Raw genomic sequence first — 25,441 nt, forward strand, 5'->3', positions numbered from 1 at the left:
AATGAAATCATAAACTAATGTTGAAGCCACAATGAATTATTAACTAAGCATGTATGGTAATAATTAATACAACATTAATATTGATAATAGAAATAATCTCAAGAGGATGTAACGAAACCAATGACGGACTTCTCAAGGCAATTTCAAAGTCATTATGTCCATAGTTTCGTTTGACATCCTGCATGCATATAATTGATTTTGATCCCACCCCCTCCCTCTCTCACTCTTTCTCCATCACATACAGCTTATTAATCGTTTATTTTCGTGAAGATGATCTTATAGGGGTCAGGAATCATGGTGAACGAGTGCTCCTCATCAACAAGCCGAGGCTGCGGGCCCACGACAGGCAGAGAGACACGGTAGGTGGAGGCGAGAGTGACCAGGGTGTGAAAAATCGTCATGCGCGCAATAAGCTCCCCTGGACAGGACCTTGGGCCTATTACAGTCACAACAATCATAACAAAAGGAGAAAATGCAAACACATCACTCAAGGAAATTTATGTTATTAGAGTTAAAATTTCACATTATACGGCATATTAGAGTCAATCTTAATCGATTGACAATTTTCGTAGCATGACTTCAGACAAACATGCCTCCTAGTATCGAGTGCTACCTACTATACCTCTCTTTTTGTTACACTACATAGTAACAAGTCTAAATTCGTCTTCCTTTACGTGTCTTTGGCCGGGTTTTTATTCTCTCTATTTCTTTCTCTCTAAAATATTGATTTTATTTCACAGTATAGGTTCAGGAACTCAGTGAATATCCGCTCTGACTCAGACACGCATTAGTTTGGAATAGATCTGAAGGATCGATATTTGTTTCGTATGAGGAGCCCTAGTGCAGGGGATTAAGCACTATGTCATCACAGCAGAAAGGACGCTGGAGTTCATCGCCCGGGATAGCCATCATCCGGACCTTGAGCAGCTAGCAACAACTTATCTTTTCTTCTCGTATAGAAAGTGGGTTGAAGGACTAATAATCATGAAATTTATATAGGGCATGGCAGTAGAACTGTCCGTAAGGCAGTAAACCTCGCAATGATAATACTGATATTCTATAGTTTACTATAGCCTATTCTGGTACTCAGCACATCACTTAATAGACAGCTACAGATCTAATAGCGAGCAAAATTTAATCACATTACTGTAATGAACTTCTTTTTGGATTTCCTGATCCCCAAATCAGAAAAGCTTGTATTCTGCAACTCATAATCATTTTTTTTTCAGACGCACTTGTTTTGAGGGATTCTCAATAATGCTTCCCATTCGACAAAGAATCTTATTCAAAATCATGATGGACCTTTGTGGTTGTTTATGAAATCATAAAATCATAGCTTTCAAAGAATGTTGAAGGATGTGATGGGAAGTACTATTTATCTATTCAGTATTCTTTACCCGGGGTAGCCCCATCACAGGTTTATACAATGCTAATGTTCAATGTGATACAAAGTAACACTTGATGCAAAATACACAAAATAACAAATCGAGGACATCCGCTTGTACGTAGTAGTCCACAAAACATATCGATATTGAGTGTGAATAAGGCAAAATGAATCACTGAAAATAAAAAAGTATATTACGACATATTGAAAACAAAGGAGATACCCTTACAATAAATAGATATTAAGTCTACCAGCATGTATACACTAAGAGAGATATGTATCCTCCTATGCATGCGAATGAGCTGTCAGTAGAAAAACTACTTCATGCAATGACACTTCACTTTTCCAAATTACTTAGGGAAAACAAAATGACAATAACCCATGAAGAGAGTTTGCTTTTGAAGAACCTTAATTGCGGGACAGCTAACACTGGGAAAAGGGGAAAATCCTTATTTCGGTAGGCACAGAAATACAATAAATATGTATGTGATGACAATATGCCCAATGGAACGCAGCGGCGCACCTGAATTTCTGTGTATTTCTGAATGTTTTCAGTCCAAGTTGTTAATGGTCTCCCTCGCCTACTTCTGCTTTCCTCTTTCCCTTGAATAAGACTCTTTTTTTTTTCAATATAATATCTTTTCATGATGTGTCCAAAAAGTAGGAGCTCTTGAGTGACTATCCCCTTACGTATGGCTCGACACTAACGGTGGCCCAGTTGCCCGGGGCCACCAGAAACGTACCTCGGGCCACCAAAAACAGTTGAGTGTTTGCCTTTACTTTTAGAAATGAACAGCCGTTACAATCGGCTCCGTAAGATGCTAAAATAAATTTCATATATTTGCTTTTAATTTTGGAAATGAATAATGGTAATATTCGACACCGTATCATGCTAGAATAAATGTCGGATGTTTATTAATACTTTTGGAAATGCATAATGGTAAAATTCAACTCCGTACAGTGCTAAAATTAATGTCAGATATTTGATTTTGCGTTCGGAAATGAATAAGGATGACATTCGGCTCCGGAAGATGCTGAAATAAATGTCGAATGTTGGATGATTGCTTTTACAATCAGAAATGAATAATGGTAACTTTCGGCTCTTTACAATGCTAAAACATACGTCGGATGTTTGCAAATGTCTCCAAATGCTCCCACTTTCTCATTCCAAATGTAAGTTTTGACCACCTAAATATACATCAACTTTTATAACAATCTATGAGCCTATCTGCTATATCTTAGAATTCAGAATAACGGTAAGATGATTGAATTTTCTATTCATTTGTTTTAGACATGGGCACCTGTATCACTTCAGTAATGCTTAATATTTATTTTTCTATGTTAAGTACGACCGATTTAGTTTTTCTTATGTTTTTCTTCATTTTTTTCGGGCCACCACATTTTACTTTCGGGCAACCAAAAAATTAAAATCAATGCTTTTGGTGGCCCGATCGGGCAACCAAAAATAAAAGTTAGTGTGGAGCCCTGCCTTACGTATGACGATCGAGCCCTTATCCAATCTTCTGCATAGATCATCTTGTCTTCTATGCTTTCGATGAGATTCTTAGTGTTCTGCCGTGACACCACATTTCAAATGCATCCAACTTTTTGCAGGGGGAGATATTACTATGGCCTGTAAAATGTGCACCTTTAGTCCTGACGCCTGTGTTCCTCAAATAACGGTTTGCATTTTCTGCAATGCACCCATTCCTATATCTACTCTCCTCCTGATTTCAGGGGTGCTGGTGCTATCTCAATGTTTATCTGTGACCTCTGCACCTTCTCTATTTTATCCCCATCTAGAATAAAATCCGCCTTGTTCACTGTATCCATGTCAATTTTGCTTTTTCACGTTTCAGATTAAATTTTACTTCTCGCTAGCTTCTTTGATTCTCTTCAATAGCTCGACTATAAGTTCTGGTTTAACACGGTTGTATTATCAGCAAACCTGAAAATTGTCAACCTTTCTCCATTTTCCAACGATGCAACAGGAAAACGTGTGTCCAGTATCTCTTGAGGTGCTCATTGGAGATTATTTATCGGCAAATATGAATATTTTGTTTGTTTGTTTGTTTGTTTGTTGTTGTTGAAAAGATGAGCTCTTAAACAGTACCATTCAGGCAAACGGAATTTCTTTTCACAGCAAGGGGAAAAAAGGTGTTAAATACAGTGATATAATTTGAAAAGCCGCTGCGCTTTATCAGTTATGATCATAATGTCATAAATGCTGTGTTACGACCGAGAGAGAAGTCGAGATGTTATATTTTGAATAATATGCAAAAGAAAAAAAATACAAACTTTCGGTCCCAGGCATCCTACAAGTCTGCTGACAGAGCTCTCACCTATCGAGAATGGGATCACGAGACCCGCCTTTTCTCCGTCCAGCTCCCCATCGGCAGTCAGGAATCTCTCCGGGGTAAAACTGCTCGGCTCTCGCCACACCTCGGGATCGTTGTGAATCCCCCAAAGATTCGGCAGGAGCTGGGTGCCCTTCGCTATGGCGTAGCCGTCGATGCTACCGCTCTGTGACGCAAAGTGGGGAACGCCCATCGGAGCTACTGGACACAGGCGAAATGTCTCCAACATGGTTGCCATAACCATCGGTAGACGATGCCGGTTTCCGTAGGAGATGTCGTCGCCCACACTCCTGATTTCCGCGCACATCTAAAAAATGAAATAAAATAAAGCAAAACACAAACAAATCAAAACAAAACAACAATTTTGTGTAGAAACCTGGGAAGATGGCAAACTTTGATTACCTCTTCAAGCATCATCAAAGTGATAGATTTGAAACCGAAACAGCATTATAAGTTCCCGTCATAGACTCAAAGTTGTAGGCCTAGTAGCGATAGTAACTATATAAAGCATATGAGTTCAAACCCGGGGCGTTATCTATCTAAAGATGACTATCATGCTTGTATTATTTTTGATTAAGCAGCGATAAGACGAGCGCTTCTGCAAAGCACGTGTACAACAGTACAAGATATGACTGTTATGAAGGACAGCATGTTTGCTGTACAGTAGAGCTATCACAGGGCCACCATCTAAGTTACAAATTAACTGAATGCAATAGACATGCTTTCGGTCACAGTTACAGGCGTTTTGGTCACACACGTCATACGCACGCAAATCGCACACACACAGACACAAACGTATATAAACAATCCTTTTTTCCGATGCGTCATTCTGTTAAAAAAAAACAACAACTAAAATTGTTACCTCCTCCCTTCACTATTTTGATAAACTGGATATCTTTGCAAGATCGCAGCCATCCGAAAAAAAAGTAACTTAATTGAGGGTGATTATATCTCATTGATTCTTTCTTAGAAATACAGTGTATCAAATCCCAAAGAAACTTGCTGGCACAACGTAATGCATTGTTCATCACGTCGGATGAGGGAACATGTTAAATTCGTTCTTCCTGAAAGTTTTACCTTCTCTTGCACATCAGAGCGAGTAGCAACGAAGAGAATGAGCCAGAGAATGACCTCGTGCACGGTGTCTGAAGCCGCAAAGGCGAAATCGAACACCATCCGCCATCCATCCTCGGGTTCGGCGTGTGTAGCTTGTCCTGCCCTTCGGAGCCGCTCTATGTTTTGGCAGAAAAGCGCCACGATGCTGTCCGACACGCCCACACGGTCCCGTTGTATCATGGCCCTTTCGGAGTGGTTCTTGATATATCTGGCAGCGCTTTGAAGCTAGGAGAGGTGATGGACGGCAAAAGTGTTAAGTATCATTATTGTTATTATCATATTTAAGATGCAAGTTAAATGCTGCTTTATTACGCTAGAAAAGCGAAAATTAGGCTAGAAAAGTGAAAATGTTGAATTTTCTTTATAATCACTTTATATCGTTTCCTATTCTCTGGTCTGTATGTCACAAACTATTATAGTCTTTTTCATTCAGGGATGCCTACACCAAAATTTTATAAATTCCCAATTTCTAAACGGATTGTAAGATTTTCCTCAAAGTTCGTTGACGTGTTCTACAAAATCTGATGCATTCCTTCGTTTCATAAATAGTATAATGTACTTGAGTTTCATTCTCATTTGATCGAACTATTCTTCCCCCCTCTTTGCAATATACCTTTGCCCGGAATCCACTGAATAAGCATCCGTTGCTGAGCGATGGAAATGCCAGAACTGACGGGCTGGGATTCAGCGTCCTCCCGACCACACTGTCAAGCGAGTCGATGAATCGTTTTAAGTTTTGGTCGTTGTAGTCGACACCACACCCGAACGCCACCCGATGGAACACGTCGAAAAAGAAGCACTGGAAGATGACCTTGGGATTGAAGGCCTCCCCTCTCTGGGCATCGATGGCACGGGTGAGTTGCGGGGTGGACGACGCGATGGATCGCGCGATCTTAGAGTTCCCGAAGTTAGGGTTCTTGACGGTGTCGCTGACGAACTCGCGAGCTTCGTGCCAGGCCGGACCATTGTTTGAAATTGATCCTTCAAGATGGGTTAGAGAGAACAATAATTCTCATGTATAAAAATCAACAACAGCAACTACAACAACAACAACAACAACAACAACTAACCAACCAACCAACCAATCAACCAACCAACCAAACAACCAACCAAACCAAGCCCAAAACAAAATGAAACATTTTACTTGGTGAACTCGTTAGTAAGATCAAAGTCGGGCAGAAAGTAATGATTGGTAATTGGATACCGCCCATATATATATAAGATTTAAGTCACTTTTGTAATGATGACTTACTTTATGCAAGAAAGATTACACAGTTTTAACCCTAACCGGGTTTTTTGAGGGACTTGAAACCACGGGGGCCTTTTTGCCCCCCCCCCCCCCCTTCAGATCTCGGTCGTGGATCGCGAGATCCTCGCGAAAATTTGCACTAAGGTAGAGGTCAATGTAATCTACAAGACTGTATAGTTAGATTTTTCACATTTTAATTTATGTATTTTATATTAATTAACTTATGCTAATTTATGCCATTTTTTGCCTATAAATAAAAAAATAAAGCTCCAAGACTTCTAATTTTTGGTGAACATATTCTTTTCAATATCCTCAACAATAATATTGAAGCAAAAATTCGGCTTCATAATTATTTCTTATGCATTTTATTGTTTATTGAGTTTCCTATGTATTTCGTTGTTTTTTTACTTTTTGTTTTTGTTGGTTTTTTGTCAAAATTTGTCGCACAAACTTTTTAGCGCATAATCAGGCTAAAATAAATCATTATCAGCCATTGAAAGTAAAAATATTTATTTTTATATGAATTAATTCGAAAAACATAATTTACATTTGATTTGTACACAAAAATGTTTTTGAGCAATTTTTGGGTCGACGAATTTTTTTCAAAAGGTCGTGGCTTCAAAACGGTATGGTGCCCGGGAGCAACAAATTTGGTCTCAAAAGTTGGGCGATACGTGAAAGAAAAAGTCATAAAATGCCGCGGCGAGAGCATCACGCGTTGCGGAATAATCACGTCAAACGTCGGGGGGGGGGGGGGGGGGGGCCAAAATGGCCCCCGGTGGGAGTAGACTTACCGACTGCCACGAAAAATCGTCACAAACTCAATGTTATTTTCTCCTTCATCATGATATAATAACGACAATTAAAGGGAAGATAAAGATGAGTAATGAAAAGAACCTACACGTGAGAGATGAATGCGTTTCAGACACCAACCTCGATCTGGTAGTGATGCTAAGAGAGTTTGGAGAATGCCCCCTCGGTCAGAGAAGATGGCGGACTTCTCGACGAAAGCCTCTTCGAGACTCTGTCGATCTGCGACGAAGCAGAATCCGTCCGCCCCATCGCCGATCCCAAATACCTTTCCCCATGTTGCCGTTTCTTTCCACAGAGCTGTTACGTAAACCATCGCCATAGATTGTATAATGATCTTTCAGTTTTCCACTTTAACATTATTTCACAATATTTTCAAAAAAACAATATACAATAAATTGTACATAAAAACAAAGATACTTTCAATACAAAAGTCATTCGCTGTATTCAAAAGCAAAAATATTAACTGCCGACTTCTCTCTCCGCGCCATCATCATCAGGACAGTACGTACTACTGAAGAGGACAAAAAAAATGACTGGATGTGGATGATGTCCCAGTGGGTGCATAAGGAATGTATCAGCATCTAAGGGCGTGGTTCTCACCTCTCACAACTTTCCTCTACAGGTGCACTCCCGCTATATTCACACACGATGCATGCTTTGTACACCCATTTATAAGACTCTCCCTTTACAGTTACTCCAGCTGATTACAACCTGCATCCCTTCCATCATGCATTCTGCTAATCTTATAAGACAACTACTTCAGAATTCCTCCTCTGCTAACTACAGTTCCAGTACCACATTGTTATCTTTATAACCAGATACTTTCACAAATCAATTTGACTCAAGATCATCTTACGATTGGTTCATCTTTATTTAAAAAAAAATACTTTCTGATTATATCATGGCTACTACTAAAACACTGATCAATTCATTGCTTATTTACGTCGATATAGGGCAATTTGTCAATCAGTTGCAATACTTTCTGACGTTGTATCGGTTAGAGAACGCTGAGATTGTTTGGGTATTTTGATAGTCAAAAGAAGTTAGGAAAATTGTCAATCAAGTGTAAATAACATTAGTACAGTGAATTAGATACTTTAAGCAAAGCATTTTATGACAATCGGAATGATAAACAACTTTAAAAAAAAGGGTAATTGAAAACAAAAATCGGTCAAGATATTGCAATAATGTATACAGAGTCAAATACTGTATTAATCATGTTCCAATTCCGCCAAGTCTTACTGAAAAAGAAGGCATCACAATAATTTGACGCAGCAAAATGTGTGTGTTAAGCGTTCTTACCTCTAGGTGCTCCTTTCAACATTTTGAGTAGCATCTTTTTCCCTGCAAAACCAGTCGGACCTGGGAGCCTCTCTACCAATCGCTCTACCGGGGTCGAATGGGTCGCAGCCGATGTCGAAATCCATCCAACGGCCTTGATGACGGCAACGACGAGAAGAAGGAACAGGACGCAGAAGAGTAGCAACCAGGTTGTCGTAGAAATGGCTTCCGTGGCATGGTCCGGTCCGACGAGTTGTGACATGGCGAGTTATAAAGCGGCCTTGATAATTTCGTCTAGAACAACCTGATGGAGATGATTAAAGGCGGATCCGTTTATTGACTGCTATCTACGCACAGAATGACGACAAAGTTTTCAGAGGTACCGTGGTTCCTAGTGCAGGCCGATACCATGGAGCTATATACTCCATGCTGACACCGATAATCCACCTTGATTTTAGCAGGAACCTGCCATGCCGGACACCCAGTGAGACATGTTTGGATCATGCGATGGTGTATATAATGCCCTGACAAGCTTTTGAAAGTACCAATATTTTTTTTTTTTTTGAAACACGAACGCGATCAGGATATCTAAGCGTCCTCTGGAAAGTAAAATACAAACACGATCCGTCCGAACATCAAAGTATAGGTTTCGGTCTGGTATGGAAAGTTAACACAGCGTTCGCGTTTTATCAAAGAAAAGATTTTTCGGGTCACTCAATTCGCCATTGTCACATCAAAATAGGTACCCTACGTCACGCAGAGACAGAATAGCCGAAGCTTACGATAGCGTGAAATTGACGCACGCTCTGCAGTGGACGGACGGGAAGTGGTCGAAGATCTTTTGTCCACTGGGTACAACAAGGTGGATGGGATTAAATAAAAGCTGTCTGTGCTCAATTCAGGGTTAGGCATTCCAGTACTTAGTCCTTGAGTTAGTCGATGCAGGAGCATAAGAAAGCAAATAGCAAAATATCATACTGCAGTGGAATGTCATGTTTTCAATTTAAGCTTACTGCAATAACAACTTGAAGATGCTTTTGACAGATCAACATTTTACATGGTATATAATGACACAGAAAGCGAAGAAGCATCATAATTAATCTTGCAGAGAGAAACTAATTTCTTGAACAATATCTCTGACATAAAATGGTAACTGATAAACTCCTAATAAGTTATGTGCTCAGAAGCTTTCGTCCTTTCAATAATCATCTCTAGGGGAGGGCGATGGAGTAGCTGCATAATATTAATTTTCATTTATCAAACGTGACATTGATTTATAGGTCATTTCGTCATTAAGCCTCGCGGTGTAGTGTTAGACTCGTGAGTCTTGTTTGCCCATAGGGTCGGATTCATGGCCCCTTTTTTTAGAAATATGAAAATACATTTAATTCTGTTTATATTTCCTTATATCGTTGTCCCGCAGTGACGTCATAAACCTTTGCAGTCTTCTCATCCAGTGATGGCAGCACTGAAACTTTAAATATCCATAACTTTTGATCGGATTGTCCAATTTTCCTCAAACTTTGACTGACGTTTTCTGCTATACTATTGCAGCATTATCTCAATCCACATCTCTTGTAGTTGGGTGAATTTGTCCTTTAACGTACAATTCCACTCTACGCGCCAGTTGATTTTGATGAGAGTCAAATCAAACAAACAGAATGCAAGAAGTTTCAACAAATTTGGACTCAAAACAGGAAAGTTACGTAAGAGTTAGAACTTTGTTCATAGATCAAGTTGAGTGGCATTGCAACTACAAAAATCCTTGAGGTATCTGCGGTTTCCCGCACCTGCGCACATCAACGAACTGCTATGCATGGTTATACACTTAACCTTGGCGAAATAAAGAACCCGCACTATATGTATTACCGAGAAAGTTGCAATGGGTATAACCTTGACGAACAACGGGCCAGTCACATCTTCTCTTCTCTTTCTCCCTCAGTCAATGCGCTAGCAACTCGAAAGAGATCTATAGAACCAGGGAGGTGATATCTCACCTCCCTGATAGAACATCGCATACAAACATCAGCAAATTACGGTGCTGCACAGTTTCTTTGTGTGTGTGTGTGTGTGTGTGTGTGTGTGTGTGTGTGTGTGTGTGTGTATTAATATACATATTCGTGTGTGTGTTATTCTTTATGTTGACAATATGGATAAAGTTTTTTTTAAGTTATCAAAAGGTGAATCTAAAAATTGTGTGGGAGTGTGTGTGCAATCACATGTGAACTCATTGAAAGAGCGGGGGAGGCAGATGATAATCATGCGCAATTCGTCCGTGATAAGTGTAAACAAGGTCATGGTGGCGCTCAGTCATTATTGTATAGGTCTCCTGACCTCTGCCTGTATTTGGTAGTGTGTTCACGTTGTCATCATGTGTGCGCGTGATTGAAGGTGGGTCGTTATGCACTGATCTCTATAATAGTTTACACAGAGATCAGTGGTCATTATGCCGTGTGTATACAGGTGTATCATGCTAGTATCGATCCTTAGGTTATTTTACGGAGCAGATTCATTCGAAGATTTCCATCATAAATGAGCTAAAGATGAAACATAATGATACATAACTGAATAAACAAAATCATTCAATAGATTATAGCAAAAATGTATATATATAGGCAAACACATAACTACTCCCACAGTCACAGAAGTCATACATGTTGTTATTCTGTAATCTTTACCATCTATACTTTTGATTTCGCTTGAGTAGTTCTTTAATAATGAAAAATGGAAAATGATGTATATTTGCACTTTTAGAGGAAAGATTAAAAAAATCAGTACTCACTGAAATCATTCAAAGGGTAATAAAGTTCCAAAAATACAACTCTGTCTGTCTAGCAAACTGCCGAACTCATCCTGCAAAGATAATATCTTGAGAATCGATTCCACCTGTAGTTCAGACTTCCAAGTGTACACTGATTTTTGGTTATTTAATGAAATTGTGTGATTAATTTATTATACTTAATGATACTTTCAAAATGTATTTTCTAGAAAATGATGGAATAATAATTGTGTAACGTCACGTGTACTTTGTGTTTTGTGACGATTTTCGTGAACAAATGGAAATAAATCTCAATTAAACTGAAATGAACTGAAAAATGATTTTAATAACAGTAAATTCTGCCGTACAAAAAAGAAAGTTATGAACGTCTTAGCATTCGTCACGTTTTCTTTAAGCATCATATTCTTAAAAGCCACACAAGCAAATAGTGAGAGGTATGCCATCACTTGACAATAATCTTCCATTATTTTGTTCGTGCACAAAGGCATTATATACAGTTGTTGATGAATTAGAAACTGTAACCCCTTTCCCTAAAACTACAATTGGATAAAAATCACTGTTTGATTTCATGTAAGAAACCGAAATTCATTTCATATCAAGGCCTATTGGAGCCATGTGAGGCGATGCCATTGTCATTTCTTCATCATGCCATCAATAGTGTTGGCTAACGTTACAGTAAAACTCGTGAAATGTTGAAATTCTTTTTAAGTTTGATGCTGCCTATACAATTTTCTTTGTCTGATACATAATGATTACTTTATGTATAATAAAGCCAAAAAAAAAAATCGTATATAAGAACAATTTCTTTGATTAAAGCCCACTCAAATACCGTCCTGAATGGAACTTCAAGCATCAGTGGTTGTGTATGCATGCAGGTTTACAATAGAGTGAATATCAACCTATTATCAATAAATCAACCTCAGTGACACAATTTAGGGAGAGGCATTATTCAGCGAAGACTGAAAAGTCTTTCTATGTATACTTAGATGTCATATTATAAAAAGGGTGTGTGTGTTTAGGATGTGAGTTCGTTCGTATGTATTTCGACAAAACAAGTCTTTTGATAATGCCCTCTGTATGGTGCAAACCAGAATACAATGTATATCAAGAATACATGTCATGTACAATTTTCTTGTTATTGGCATGTTTTTTACAATACGAAATGAACAAAAACCTGATTAGACATGATTATTTAACATTATGATGTAGAAATCTGGTCAGAAATGTATACGTAGCAGATTTTGGCCCGTCATCTTTTAATTAACGGGGGTGGAGGGGTAAGTGAGCGTGCATGTAATACCTGTAAGTGGAGTTTAGCTATTATGATTCACACTATACAATCACTGATCGGGCACTTGTAAGTTTAAGTCGATAGTTCATACTGCTCTCTCTCTCTCCCTCCCTTTGTCCCTGTCTGGAAAGATTACTTGATCAATAACACTCTTGCGAAGTCTTCAAGTCATCCGATTTTCAACAGTGCCATATAAACCTGAATGAAACCCTGTTATACGTAATTTATTTTACAGTTAAGATAAACTTGAATACAGTCAATCGCTATATACTCTACTGGTTACGTTATGCTTTTACGAATGGGTTACAACGCCGTGCTGCGCAAAATATAGAAAGAGCCTTTTCTCGTAGCTAAAAACAAAATTAGTATAGGAATTGAATGCAGGGACATGCACTTCGCCGTGCTTAAGGATGTCGAAACAGCAGCAAAGTACCAAGTTCACAGTCTAAAAAACTTACCTCGTTCAAACCAATTAGATTTGCGTCTGTCTATGTTGTTGGAAGTATGGCTGCATATCATTCCAATGCAGTTTTCCGAAGAGAATGTAGTTCATACCTCCATATGCGATATTATTCGCCATTGAAATAATACATGTACTATATATGCTGCGATGCTATGGTGCATTGGACACGGATGGATGCCTTTTCTGCATAGTTTATTTCAATGGCCCAGATGTGTACCGTGCATGCATATCAAATGGGAGAATGATACTTAAAGGTATAGTATAGTAGGCCTTTTGCTTAAATTGACATGAAGATTGAGCTTCATACTTTTTGTGCGATATTAAGAAAACACTTATAAAACGTTATAGCATACAATTCTGAAAGATTAAAAGAGGAGTTAAAAGTTTATTTGATGAAAATCGGTTTTGAAATGGCAGAGATATCCGAAAACAAAGTAAAACAAATCGATCTTAATAAAAAGTTGATCCCACCTGGTACTAGTATTAAGATCCCTTTGTTTTTGATATCGTAGCCATTTCAAAAACCAATTTTCATCAAATGAACTTTGAATCCATCTTGGAATTACGTGCTCTTTCATAATTCATATGAGGTTTATCATTATCTTTCAAAAAGATTGGAAACCTGAAGCCCCAATCTCAACCAAAACTATACTATCCCTTCAAGAATCATAAAAGAGTTGAAATGCAATGCTCTCATTCAGATGGTGTGACCGCATTCTTACCATTGTGTGAGTACAATGTTATTGTGCCCAAGCAGCATGAGTGTTACTAGTATATTCATGTCATAAGCGAATATCATATTACAGCTTTGCGTGGAAACAGTTCATCCGTAAATGTCTTTAGGTGGCGTGTTTTAGTGCAGAGCATATGTTACTGTACTAAATATAGTTGGAAAAAAAGATAACTGAACGTAACTAACTGACTGAACATTGTATGACATAAGGGTAAATGAAACAGAGTTTGTATCAGTCCGAATGATTATGGAGATGAATTAATTCACGGGTATATAAGCTGTAATTAGCGCCCCCTTAGGTAGGCCCTTACGCCCTCTCATCTCTTTTCACTATATCGAGGCAGTGATAACAGACCATGAAATCTGCATGACAAATAGGATAACCTCAATTCAAGCAACAGATAAATCACATGACATCGAATCCATCTTTTCCGAATGTAACTTTCCTCTGGAAAACTTGATGAATATAGTGCTTTGAATGAAAATACATCAATACAATATACAACACGTACAATGCGTAATCGAATAAACTCACAATGTGCAACCAAATGCAAAGGGTAGAACAAGCTACACAGAGTACAACGCTATATCATGGACTGATATAATTAAGTGTGACCCAAAATCTCAGCACGAAAATCAATGTCCATGAGCGTTCTTAGATGTTGAGTTGATGCAATTGCATCAAAACCTCTACGCATGCTAAAATCATCGGTTACAGCTCGTTATTCCGAAGCTTCGTTATTCCGAAGGCTCTTTATTCCTAAGATTCGTTATTCCGAAGGTTCATTGTTCAGAATTTCATTTTCGGATTAACCAATCTTCGGAATAACGAACCTTCGGAATAACGAAACAAATTTTCGGATTAACGAACCCTTTTTCATTTTCGGATTAACGAACCTCTAGGTATAGGAAATTGCGTGTTTCGGATTAACGACCCTTCGGAATAACGACCCTTCGGAATAGCGTGCCTTCGGAATAACGAACAGCACCCAAATCATTACATGCATGACAAGAATAGTGGACGAGGAATGCATGTAAAGAAAGTCTCTCAACGATGAAATATATAATCACATGAATAATATCAGCAAATTTGGTGTTCAATCGTCAACTTGTAGATGCGCAGATTCTGATTCGATTTGAATATTGCATTTTTTCATACAAACATAAAAACTTATGTTTGATATTTGAAGATAAAAATAATTGAATGTACATTCCTGCATAAGCTTGCAGAACACAAAGTGAACATTTCATGAGCTATGAAAAATGTCAGATTAATGTAAGCACAATTGACAAGAGCAAAAATGCAAAATGGCTCTATCTTTAGAAAAAAAAAAATGTTTCTAATATTTATTTTTCCTTTTTTATGAAGGCAAAGGGTAAAAAACCGTAGTGTCTGAGGAAATATCATTTTCACATTATCTATATGGCACATGATCGTTTTAACACTGTCTCTGGATTTTGATTGCACCTTGCATGTTTCACAGAACATTAACACAATCGACTAAAGCAACAGATCCAGGATAGCGATAATCTATAAACGTGAACTTTATATTATGGCAATGCCTGGTTGAATGCTGGTAACTATAATATGAAAATGGAATTCCAGGATACCTTATCAAAGTTTCTTGACATGAGCTGATTTCTTCACTCGAGTCTATTTTATTGTTTACCTCATTAAACACGGGATTCATTCACACATTTATTGGATAAGAGACACAGGTGGTTGGAATAATAGAATCTGTTTTATAATCCATCTTTAGGAAATACAAAGGCAATTCTAACATTTCCCGCAAAAGAAAATGACACACCCTACACACACACACTTACATTAGATACATACATACACACACACACACACACACACACATACACACACACACACACACACAAATTAAAGAACTAAGATACAAAGAGCCATGCATATACCAGCATAATTTCAACTGCATTTGTGCTAGGACGAATGTGATTTTGAATGTGATTTTGAATGTGATTTTGAATGTGATTTTGAATCAAGAATGTGATTTTGAATCAAGAACAGCCGCGGGACGGCTTTAGAATGGTTTAGAGATTATCTTACTGATAGAAAGCAGTATGTTTATCTTAATGGTCATGAGTCCTCAATGAAATCAATTACATGTGGTGTCCCCCCAGGGTTCCCTACTCGGGCCGCTACTATTCATCTTGTACATAAATGACCTCCAAAATCAGAGATTCTTTCTTTTATATGCTTTGCAGATGACACAAATTTATTTCTTTCACATCGTAATTCTAATACGCTTACTCATATGTTAAACAGCGAATTGAAACTTGTTCAATCCTGGATTCATGCCAACAAGTTATCACTAAACATTGATAAAACATATTATATGCTGTTCAGTAACTCTTTGCAATTTATTCCTGGTCATGTCCAAATTAATGGCATTAATTTAACGAAGGTTGATAGTGTTAAGTTTCTAGGACTGTATATTGATAGCGATTTATCTTGGAAGTCTCACATCAACTTTTTAACCAAAGTTTTATCTAGGAATGCAGGAATTCTAAATAAACTGAAATATTACTTCCCCACCAATATATTGCAAATTATATACTCGACTTTGATTTCCCCTTACCTCAACTACGGAATACTGGCATGGGGTAACACGACCCAGTCTTTGCTTGACTCGCTCTTTCTCTTACAAAAGCGAGCTATTAGAATAATTAATAAGACTGGGTATCTATCTCATACAGATGAATTTTTCCATAAGAACAAAATTTTGAAATTGTCAGATTTTTTTTATTACAATTTAGGGATATTCATGTACAAATTATCCAAAAATGATCTTCCTGATATTTTTTTTGCATATGTTTAAAAGAAATTACTCTATTCATAACTATCCCACCCGCCAACGTGACGATTATCACCTACCACGTACCCGAACCATTTTTGCGAAAAAAAAAAAACAATTATGTATACAGGGCCGAAGTACTGGAACGATCTCCCCATAGAACTCGCAGGTTGTTTGTCTTTGTCGACCTTCAAATACAAATTAAGACATAATTTATTGAATAATTACATTGCGTAAGTCCATTGAAATTTCCTTCTTTCTTGTTTATGTGCCTTTTCCTGCTGTGTTGGTTGTTGTTATTCAAATCAGTTAAGCCTCTCTGCTTGCCCTCTTAAATTCTTTCACACCAGTACCCCTTTTGGTACCCTAAGACTTCGGAACGCGTGAACAGCTGGCTTGTTGTATTCCCCTCAGTGCTATACTGGCTGGTAATTCTAATTAATTCCAAATTTTCTTTGAATGTTAGTACTTAGTCACTCTTTAGGTTTCCGTATCTCCTCCGAGGACTCGCATGTCGAGTTGTTCTCTTTTCACCATTATTCAAATCATACTAAAACACTATTGTCAAAATTGTTAAATCAACTGTTCTTACATCTGCAGAATGTGGTTGTCTGTATATCATGCACTATTAATGTATTGAGAAGATTCTGTTAGTGCACCAGGTATTTTTGCCTTTCATTTTTGTTTCTCTTTATTTTGGTCCTACGTTGCATCCGTGCTCCTCATCTTTACACTCTGTTCAGAATTTGGGACCTACGCTTAACAAGCTCGCTTTTAAGCTGGTTCCGTCATATTTCTTTAGCGTTATACATAGAACCAAACGTACGATGATTGACCACTATATGTTTTATATTCTTACATTAATTTACTGTACATCCAAGCCGGATATTATGATTCACTATGTTTTTATTATATTTGATGTACATTCCTTCATTGAGAAGTATGAAAATAAATTGAAATTGAAATTGAAATTGAAAATGAAATGGTTTTGATTCATGGATTGTCCCGCAAAAGAAAAATAATTTGAAGTATTTATATGCAGAAGTTTACATAGATATATATGTTTTTGTAAGTATTTGTCCTTATTTCAAGTGAAGTGCAATTATGTGCTTACATCTGTATGTTCATTATGTTTGAATTGTCTGTTTTTATATTTATCCAGATGCATACAGCTTCTTTCCATTTCTTTCCTTCCGTTTCCAATCTACTCATTCCTCTTCTTCTTCTTCTTTATACTTACATTTCTCCTGCTCTCCCTCTGTGCCCCACTTTTCTCCTCCCCAAGCCTTTCTTTCTTCTTTCTCCTCTCCCCCTTCACTCTGTTCCTGTCTCAGCCTCACACTATATACATGTAGCACTCTCTATCTCTCAACATTCCTCATTCCACGCCTCCTCTCTTCTTCTATACCCCCTTTATTAGCTGAAAGGGTTGTGATATGTCAATAATGGAGGATATAAGTTACATAATATGTAAACCGGGTTTAATCTTCCTTTTCATTCAACTCTGCCTTTGTTGTAATATGATTTATATACTGAATGTAATGTCACTATTGATGTACTGATGAATTGTTGTTGTCGTCGTAATGATTGTATTTTGTTCGTGTTTTGTATATGTAATTTATTTTGTCTCGCTGTATTTTTATCGATGTAAATCAGACGCAATCCAGCCATTCGGCTGCGAAGTTTGATGATGAATAAACCATTCAACCAACCAACCAAACTAGTATAGGTCTATCATAATTTTATATACGACAAAATTTTTAACTTAAAATCCAATTTGCCAGTAGGTTATGTTCGGCAGAAACAGTATTGGGTAAGAAGAGAGTCAATGTCCCTGATGCAGTCCGCTTGGTGACCATATCTATTGATACGACTTATGTCTCCACCCAGCTGAAAGTCGAAAGAGTTTCCGTCTCTCCGCCGACGAACTTGCACCGTTGCCTCAAAGAGACCACCTCCCGGACTCGTTTCTATAGTAACCAAGTAAGACGTCCATGTGTTTGCCTGGTCTGAAGATGGTTCATCGGGAGAACGCACTGTATTGTTATCTTCCGAGCCTCTCCTGACATTCGGGAACGTTTTCTCCTGTTTGACAGCGTGAGAAAAGGCACAAAAGGAAAATTCTGAAAAGCGAAAAAAAAAAATCTTAACGAGTAAAAATAACTTTGTACTTTGCTTCCGTCATGGAAGACGCATTTAGACACTGTTCCATGTCTAAATTAATGCTCTACCTTCACTCCACTCAGATTCACATGTTTAAGGAATACAAGCCACAGTTCATATACCGATAAACCCGAAGATACACTCTAGCCTCTTTTTCTCCAAAGAAAGCGCTTTTTGAATGATATTACATGCGCCATGTGCATTGTACATCTGTTTTCATATATTCATTTGATATTTACAATAAGAATATACACATATATACATACTCAAAATTGGTATTTAACATATTATGAACTACATAGACCTAAATCTATACCGGGCGTCAAAAAAAAAAAAAAAAAAAAAACACGGAACGGCGTGAATTTTCAGTACTTTACGTTCTTAAAGTGATATATTTTTTGACATCATAAGAGAGAACATCTTCCGCAGAAGACAATGATACCAAAATCATTAAAATTCGCTGGATTTTTGCGACGTATGAGATGATAATTTGGGCGCGTTCCATACCGTAAATTGTGTGTAAGCTCGTTGATCCATGTCAACAAAAGATACTCAGTATAGAGCTTTCACATACACACACACACACACACACACACACACACACACTGTCTTTCCTGCCCCGCGCCCAATGTGAAAGCTGTATCTTTTCTTGACATGGATCAACGAGCTTACACAATTCGCCGTACCCAAATTATTATCTCATACCTCGCAAAAATCCAGCGAAATTTGAAAATGACTATATTTACCGAAATTAGCGTAGAATAAATAGTGCTGAAACAAATTTAATGATTTTGGTACAATCTGTATCATTTACTTCTGCGGAAGATGCTCTTTCTAATGATTTAAGAAAATATATCACTTTTAGAACGCAAGGTACTGAAAATCCACCGTTCCGCTTTTTTTGGCACACCCGGTATATATTGACATTGCGAAGATTCGAGAAATGGTAGCACTCGGAGTGGTCGAGCTGTTAGAACTTTATATCTTTTACTTTGCCCAAGGCTGCATAAAAGCATCGTTTCTCCTGACTGTTTGCCTTTCAGCTGTTTGTCTTTCACGCCTTCACATATTTAAAAAAAAAAGAGATAAGTCGAACCCTGATAATTACAGGCATATTTCTCTACTTCCTTGTATTTCGACATTACTCGAGCGCATAGTTTTATTTGTTATCAGCTTATCACACCATCTAACAGTGACTAAACACCCTTTCAGTCCGGATTCAGGGCAAATCATTGCACTGTGACTGCCCTTGTAAAGGTAACTATGGTGAGTGGTTTTTGGCCATGGATGAAGTTGAATACACCGGGGTAATTTTCGTCGACCTTCGGAAAGCGTTTGACACTGTCGATCACAAAGTAATGCTAAACAAATTTAATTGTCTTCATAGTATTGGTATATGGTGTTACACATGAAGAGTTATCTAAATGGCTGGATGATAGTGACTACGGTCAACAATGCACAGTCTGATTGTACTTAACCCATGGTGTACCTCAGGGCTCTCTCCTTGGCCCTCCGCTGTTTTGTGTTTTCGTTAACGACCTACCTCGCATTCTTCAGTCATGCGGATGATACACTTATTTACTATACTCCAATAAAGACGTAGAAAGTCCATTTCAAACAAGGAAATGCAAGTTTTGGATCAATGGGTGTCACAGAACAAATCATTAAGACATATTGTAAATAAATAAAGTTTGAATTAGATATACAATAAATCCGTTTTGATTACGGGAACGTAATCTGGTATACTCCGGTCCACAAGGATCCCTGTCAACCCTTCAAAAACTACAGAATAGGGCGAACCGTACGATTATAAGAGTAAATCCATGTTCTTCTCAACATATTCATGATATTTTGGACTGGGAATCATTTTACTGCAGATATATATATATATATGTATATATATTAAACATAGTTATGAGTATGATGATTGTATTTTTGTTTGAATTTTTCCAAACTATATGTCTGATAACAGCTCTAGAAGAATTTTGAATTATTTACTTCGTCAAATTAGAATTTGAACCAACCTAAGCCAATAGGGAATACCAATGTATAATCAATTGCCCAAAGAAATTCGTAATGCATTAACCTTAAAGATAGTACAATTTATTTACCATTTGCAGATGAAACAAATACCCTGCTTTAGTGCTTCAAAATAGTTCTTCTTTTCAAGCGATGCTTATAATGGCGGCCCTCTGCATAATCGTTTTTTAACTACAATTGTTATTGTAATCCCTGCTGCATAGACATGCATATTGTATATTATCTATTATCATTAATTTCCTTTTAGATCGTTGTTTATGAAAGTCAAACGACTCTGTGTTAAATGCACTTTGTATATTTCCTACATGTTCATGTAACTTATGTATATCGTTGTTTATGCAAGTCAAACGACTCTGTGTTGAATTAACTTTGTATATTTCCTACATGTTCATGATACTGTAAATTATGTATATTGATTTGCAGAAAATAAAGTATCTATCAAACAAAACAAATATGTGAGCTAGGAATAGAAACAACCAATGTAAAAATTTGAATCAGTATAATCAATGTAAGTATTGTTAAATACAAAAAAAAAATGATGTGAACAATAGTTGTGATGAAACTGTTTCCAGACTAAACCGTCTCCAGTTATGGTTTATTGAGAAAAATAGGGATATCTCGTTATATTTTAGGCTTTATTGCACAATCTATATAGTAGGATGTTTTGTGATACAACTGATCTACACGTATACATCAAATGTGATATCTCGAAAAAAAAAATTACCACTGCTCCCAATGGTAAACAGGTACCTTTAAGATTTTTTCCAAACGTTATTATCTGATTATCTAGATAGATCATTGTAGTAAGATAGAAAAAACAGAAACAATGAAGTACCAAACATGGCACCTGTTCTGTTCTTGTTTTGTTTTGCTTTTTTGTTTTGCTTTTTTTGGTCATGCTTCTTTATAAAGGTTTATTTTTTTCTTTAAAAGTACTACAAATAAACTAATTCATCTGGACGGTTTCGCGTTCGATCCTGGGCGCTTTATCAGCTCGTCTTGCGACGAACTGATGAAGCGTTCAGGATCGCGTGTGAAACCGTTCTCGGAATTAAGTCCAGATTAATCGAGTCATTTTTTGTACCTTTTTTGAGCGTTACCTGGATGACTCAGAACTTACATCAATTTATTTTCTCTTTTTCTTTTATTTTCCTTACTCTTCTTTTCTTTGTATACTTATCTCTGATTATTGTAGACTGTTGCTGTACCTGTAAATGATTTTTCATTAAGCATTTCTTTTTCATGTTTTGTGTATACAGTGTATTATTATATGTATTGTAAATATGGAACTCTGAGGAAGAACAGCCTTATTTTGCAAATATGGCTGAACGGGCAGTAACCCGTATCTTCATACTGTATTTTTTCTTTCTTTCAGATTGTGTATATTTTAGCTGAAGACGGCAATAAAAACAACAATAACAACAACAACAACAACAACAACAACAACAACAACGTCGCACACGACCGTCAAGCATATTAAGTGAATTTAGGGGAAACCTATCTACTAACCAAAAAAGTAAGCCAAAGAAGTGGTTTAAGGAAAAGTCTGATCATGTAATACCTACAAACGACACGTTTTAATAGCTAGAGTAACTCTTACCCTTTGACGAGAAACCAGACGGTAGTGGGACGCTATGGCCGAGAGACGGAGCAAGGAGCACTTGTCTCGTGCATGACTGGTGATGGCATTTAATGATTTCATCGTGAAATGTACCGCACCCTCCACCTGGAACACAAGTTTACACAATGTTTATTCCATCAAGTTCGGGGGGGGGGGTTACTGTAGAAATGTACATATTATCATTGGTGTAAGGGAATTCAAACCACTTAAAAGTTGAGACTTAAATGAAACAGCACAATATTACGAGCAACACTGTGAAAATGCGATCAAAGTTGAGTAGAAATTTGGACCGTTTTGCTAATTTCTGCAAAGACACTGTCGAACTGTTGATATGAATATGAAAATTAATGGCCTGCTGATGTCACAATTTTCCATCGATCGTGAACGGCAAAAAAACAAACAATCAAAACAACAACAACAACAACTAATAACCAGCATTTGCACATGATTATGCAAATAGCTTTTTTTTTTGCAATCTAATTATACTATTATTATACTTTATATAATAATGATGATAATTAATATTATTCTATTGTTATTCACTGGAATACCGTGTAGACAAGGCTATAGGCAACAACATCCAGAAACATTTGTTTGAATAAAGTCTTGCTATGTGAAAACAAAAAATGAATAAATCAAAGCCGATCAGTGGGCGTTTATTGAAAAGTGGGGCGAAGAGACTGTCTAAGTTGTGTTCGTGGAAGATCCAAACTTGGAATATGTGGTTCTCAAAGCCATGATTTGAGCATTGTACAGTTCGTTATTCACAAAGTCCGTTATTCCAAATATTCGTTAATTCGGAAATAAAAAAACAAACTTCTCTTTTCCGTAGATTACTCTGACGGTTCCTTTTCCGAAGTGTCTGAAATTTTGAAGGTTCACGAATCCGAAAATAAAATATGGTCACTATTCCGAAGATTCGTTGATAAAAAAAGAGAAATTAAATAGGATTGGTACTTTGGAAGGTTCGTTGACCCAAAACTGGAAAAGGGTCCGTCATTCGGAAGTGTTTGAAATTTCGAAGGATCACGAATCCGAAAACAAAATAATTCCGAAGATTCGTTAAAAAATAAAATAAGATAAGGTTGGAACTTTGGAAGGTTTAAATTTGTTAACCCGAAAATGGAAAAGGGTCCGTTATTCCTCAGATTCGTTAATCCAATAATGAAATAAGGTTTGTAATTCTGATGGTTCGATGTAAGTACGCACCTTCTTTTCATTTTCAGATTAACGAACCTTATGTCATTTACGAATTAACGTACTTTCAGATCAAGCTTATTTCACTTTCGGATTAACGAGTCCTCGAAATAACATAATAAAACAAATGTTCGGATTAACGAACCCTGCTCTTGTTGTTGGATTAACGAACATTTGGGTATAGATAATTTGCAATTTCCGGAATAAAGAATCTTCGTAATAAGGAACATCACCAGATTAAAAATAGTGTTCCTCATGAACCCTGAGCATATATCAATTCGTTTTGATGATGTAACGAATGTTGAGTTTTTCTCCAAACCATCAACACATGAAATGGGACGCCATTTGCCACAACATTTTCTTTGATCCCAGTGGTCAACAGGCCTATTATGTGCCTGATTTGAAACGAGCTTTCAACGATCTGTTGTTGTACTGATGATTTTCATCAAACTTCTCATCTCACGCTCCACAACAACAAGTCACTTACAGTAGTATTGCTATCATTGTGAGCAGAGATTAGAATGAAATAATTAGTGATACAGTACCTGATTAAACTCTGCTTGGTTGATTTCTTCATATTCAAAGCAAGCACAATAGTGGTCCGGTATGTCTGCATCGCTGCACCTCCTCTCAGTAGATACGGGTGTCGATAAGAGGCTGATACCCCTCTTCGCCTGCCCTTCCCAGCTGAAATCGATGACGGACCTGAGAGTCGCGTGGATGTCGAAAGGAGTGGTCAAGCGGTCTGCGTTGGTCATCACGTTCCGCTCTATATCGGGACGTGAAACGGTGAAGCTCTGGGGGAAGAATGAAAGCCATAAACGGCAGGCGTTCTTCCAGTCTACCTTGTAAAAGATGGCGAAATCCAAGGTAACCAGCACCGTGATCGCCGAATAAGATGAGAAGAGTTTTATTCAGATTTCCTGATTGCTTCATTGACTCCAGAAACGAAAGTAGGTCTTCATCCATAACACCCAATGCATTCATGTCATCATGCGCCGGCTCAGAGAGAAAAAACAAGCCAAACTTTAGATTATCTGGATAAGATGTTACATAGTCTTTCATATAATCCAACATGATCTTGTGCTGAAAATCTGATCCAACGCACAGTCCTCGCCTGTGGACATCAACAGCTCTCCAGAACGTCCGCATATAGTGGTCCGTGGGTTGCTTCTTGAAACCAGTAAATTTATTGTTAAACATAGATATATCCGGACGATCTTCTGCAAACATGGTAACGTAACCAGCGTTCTCGAATTCCTTCCATACCAACGGATAATCATCAACAAACGAGGCATTTGCATAGAGATTTTTGCGAATCAGGGGCAGTTCGTCTTCGTATTTTCCGGTCAACATCGGTATCATGTTCCCAGCAGTTGCTTGTCCCACGATGTTGTAGCTGTTGAAGACAACGGTCTGTGGGTCTTCCTCAAGAAATGAGAGAGACTTCGGCATATGACGGATGAAGTTCATCTTCGACGTGGAGTCGATAGCCAACATCATGACGTTCAAGTCGAGCCCATTCAAGCCTGCCCTCTTTTGCTTGGTCTTCGCATCTTTTGCTCTCTTGGGATCTTCCATCACCCTTGCCAACGTATCGACATGAAGTGTTTTTTGTTCGTTTTCACTTTGTATAGCGCATGTGACGGTAAGAAAGTCAGTCAGTGTCTTATTTTCCTGGAGCTGCCTGACTGGGACGAAGCTGACACGATTCCCCGAAAATGTGTACACACCTGCTTCCTCCGATATCTGGGAATCATCATCTAGCCTGACGGGATAAGTTACTTTGCAGAACTCTGGCGGTTTGTTGAGTTGACTCAAATTGAAGTGCACCTCTTTATTTCTTATGTACGCTAATTTTTAGACCCTGACAAATCGTTAGGTCAGATTTCCGAACAAATTTCATAATACTTGGGTCAAATGGCACTAAACGTGGCATCTCGCATACTACATTTTTTGTGGCGACCGTCTCTGAGCTTGTTAACTGTAAGGTAGTATTCATGTCTGTCCATAGATAAAGACGCTTCGATCTGTGTTTGACTTGACTGCTGTATAGCAAATGCTGAGACAGCAGGATATTGACGAGAATAAAAACCAAATATCAAAATCGACATCAAATGTTTGATTCG

The 25,441-nt window shown here is 37.7% G+C and overlaps 1 protein-coding gene and 1 pseudogene across 1 annotated transcript; both read right to left on the reverse strand.

Moving 5' to 3' along the window:
• Nucleotides 1–248: 248 nt before the first annotated feature.
• On the reverse strand, nt 249–8,462 carry LOC139740454 (cytochrome P450 2U1-like). Its single transcript, XM_071651052.1, has 6 exons — nt 8,222–8,462; nt 7,040–7,216; nt 5,471–5,838; nt 4,819–5,082; nt 3,727–4,048; nt 249–436 (listed from the first exon to the last, which is right to left on the reverse strand). Exons 1-6 carry the CDS (start codon nt 8,460–8,462, stop codon nt 249–251), a joined length of 1,560 nt encoding a protein of 519 aa, XP_071507153.1.
• Nucleotides 8,463–18,079: 9,617 nt separating this feature from the next.
• LOC139740455 (uncharacterized) lies at nt 18,080–24,893 on the reverse strand (annotated as a pseudogene).
• Nucleotides 24,894–25,441: the final 548 nt, after the last annotated feature.

This window comes from Diadema antillarum, unplaced genomic scaffold, assembly GCF_040938485.1.
Source record: "Diadema antillarum isolate AM-2024a unplaced genomic scaffold, OU_Dant_1.0 seq00000854_RagTag, whole genome shotgun sequence".
Taxonomy (NCBI): domain Eukaryota; kingdom Metazoa; phylum Echinodermata; class Echinoidea; order Diadematoida; family Diadematidae; genus Diadema; species Diadema antillarum.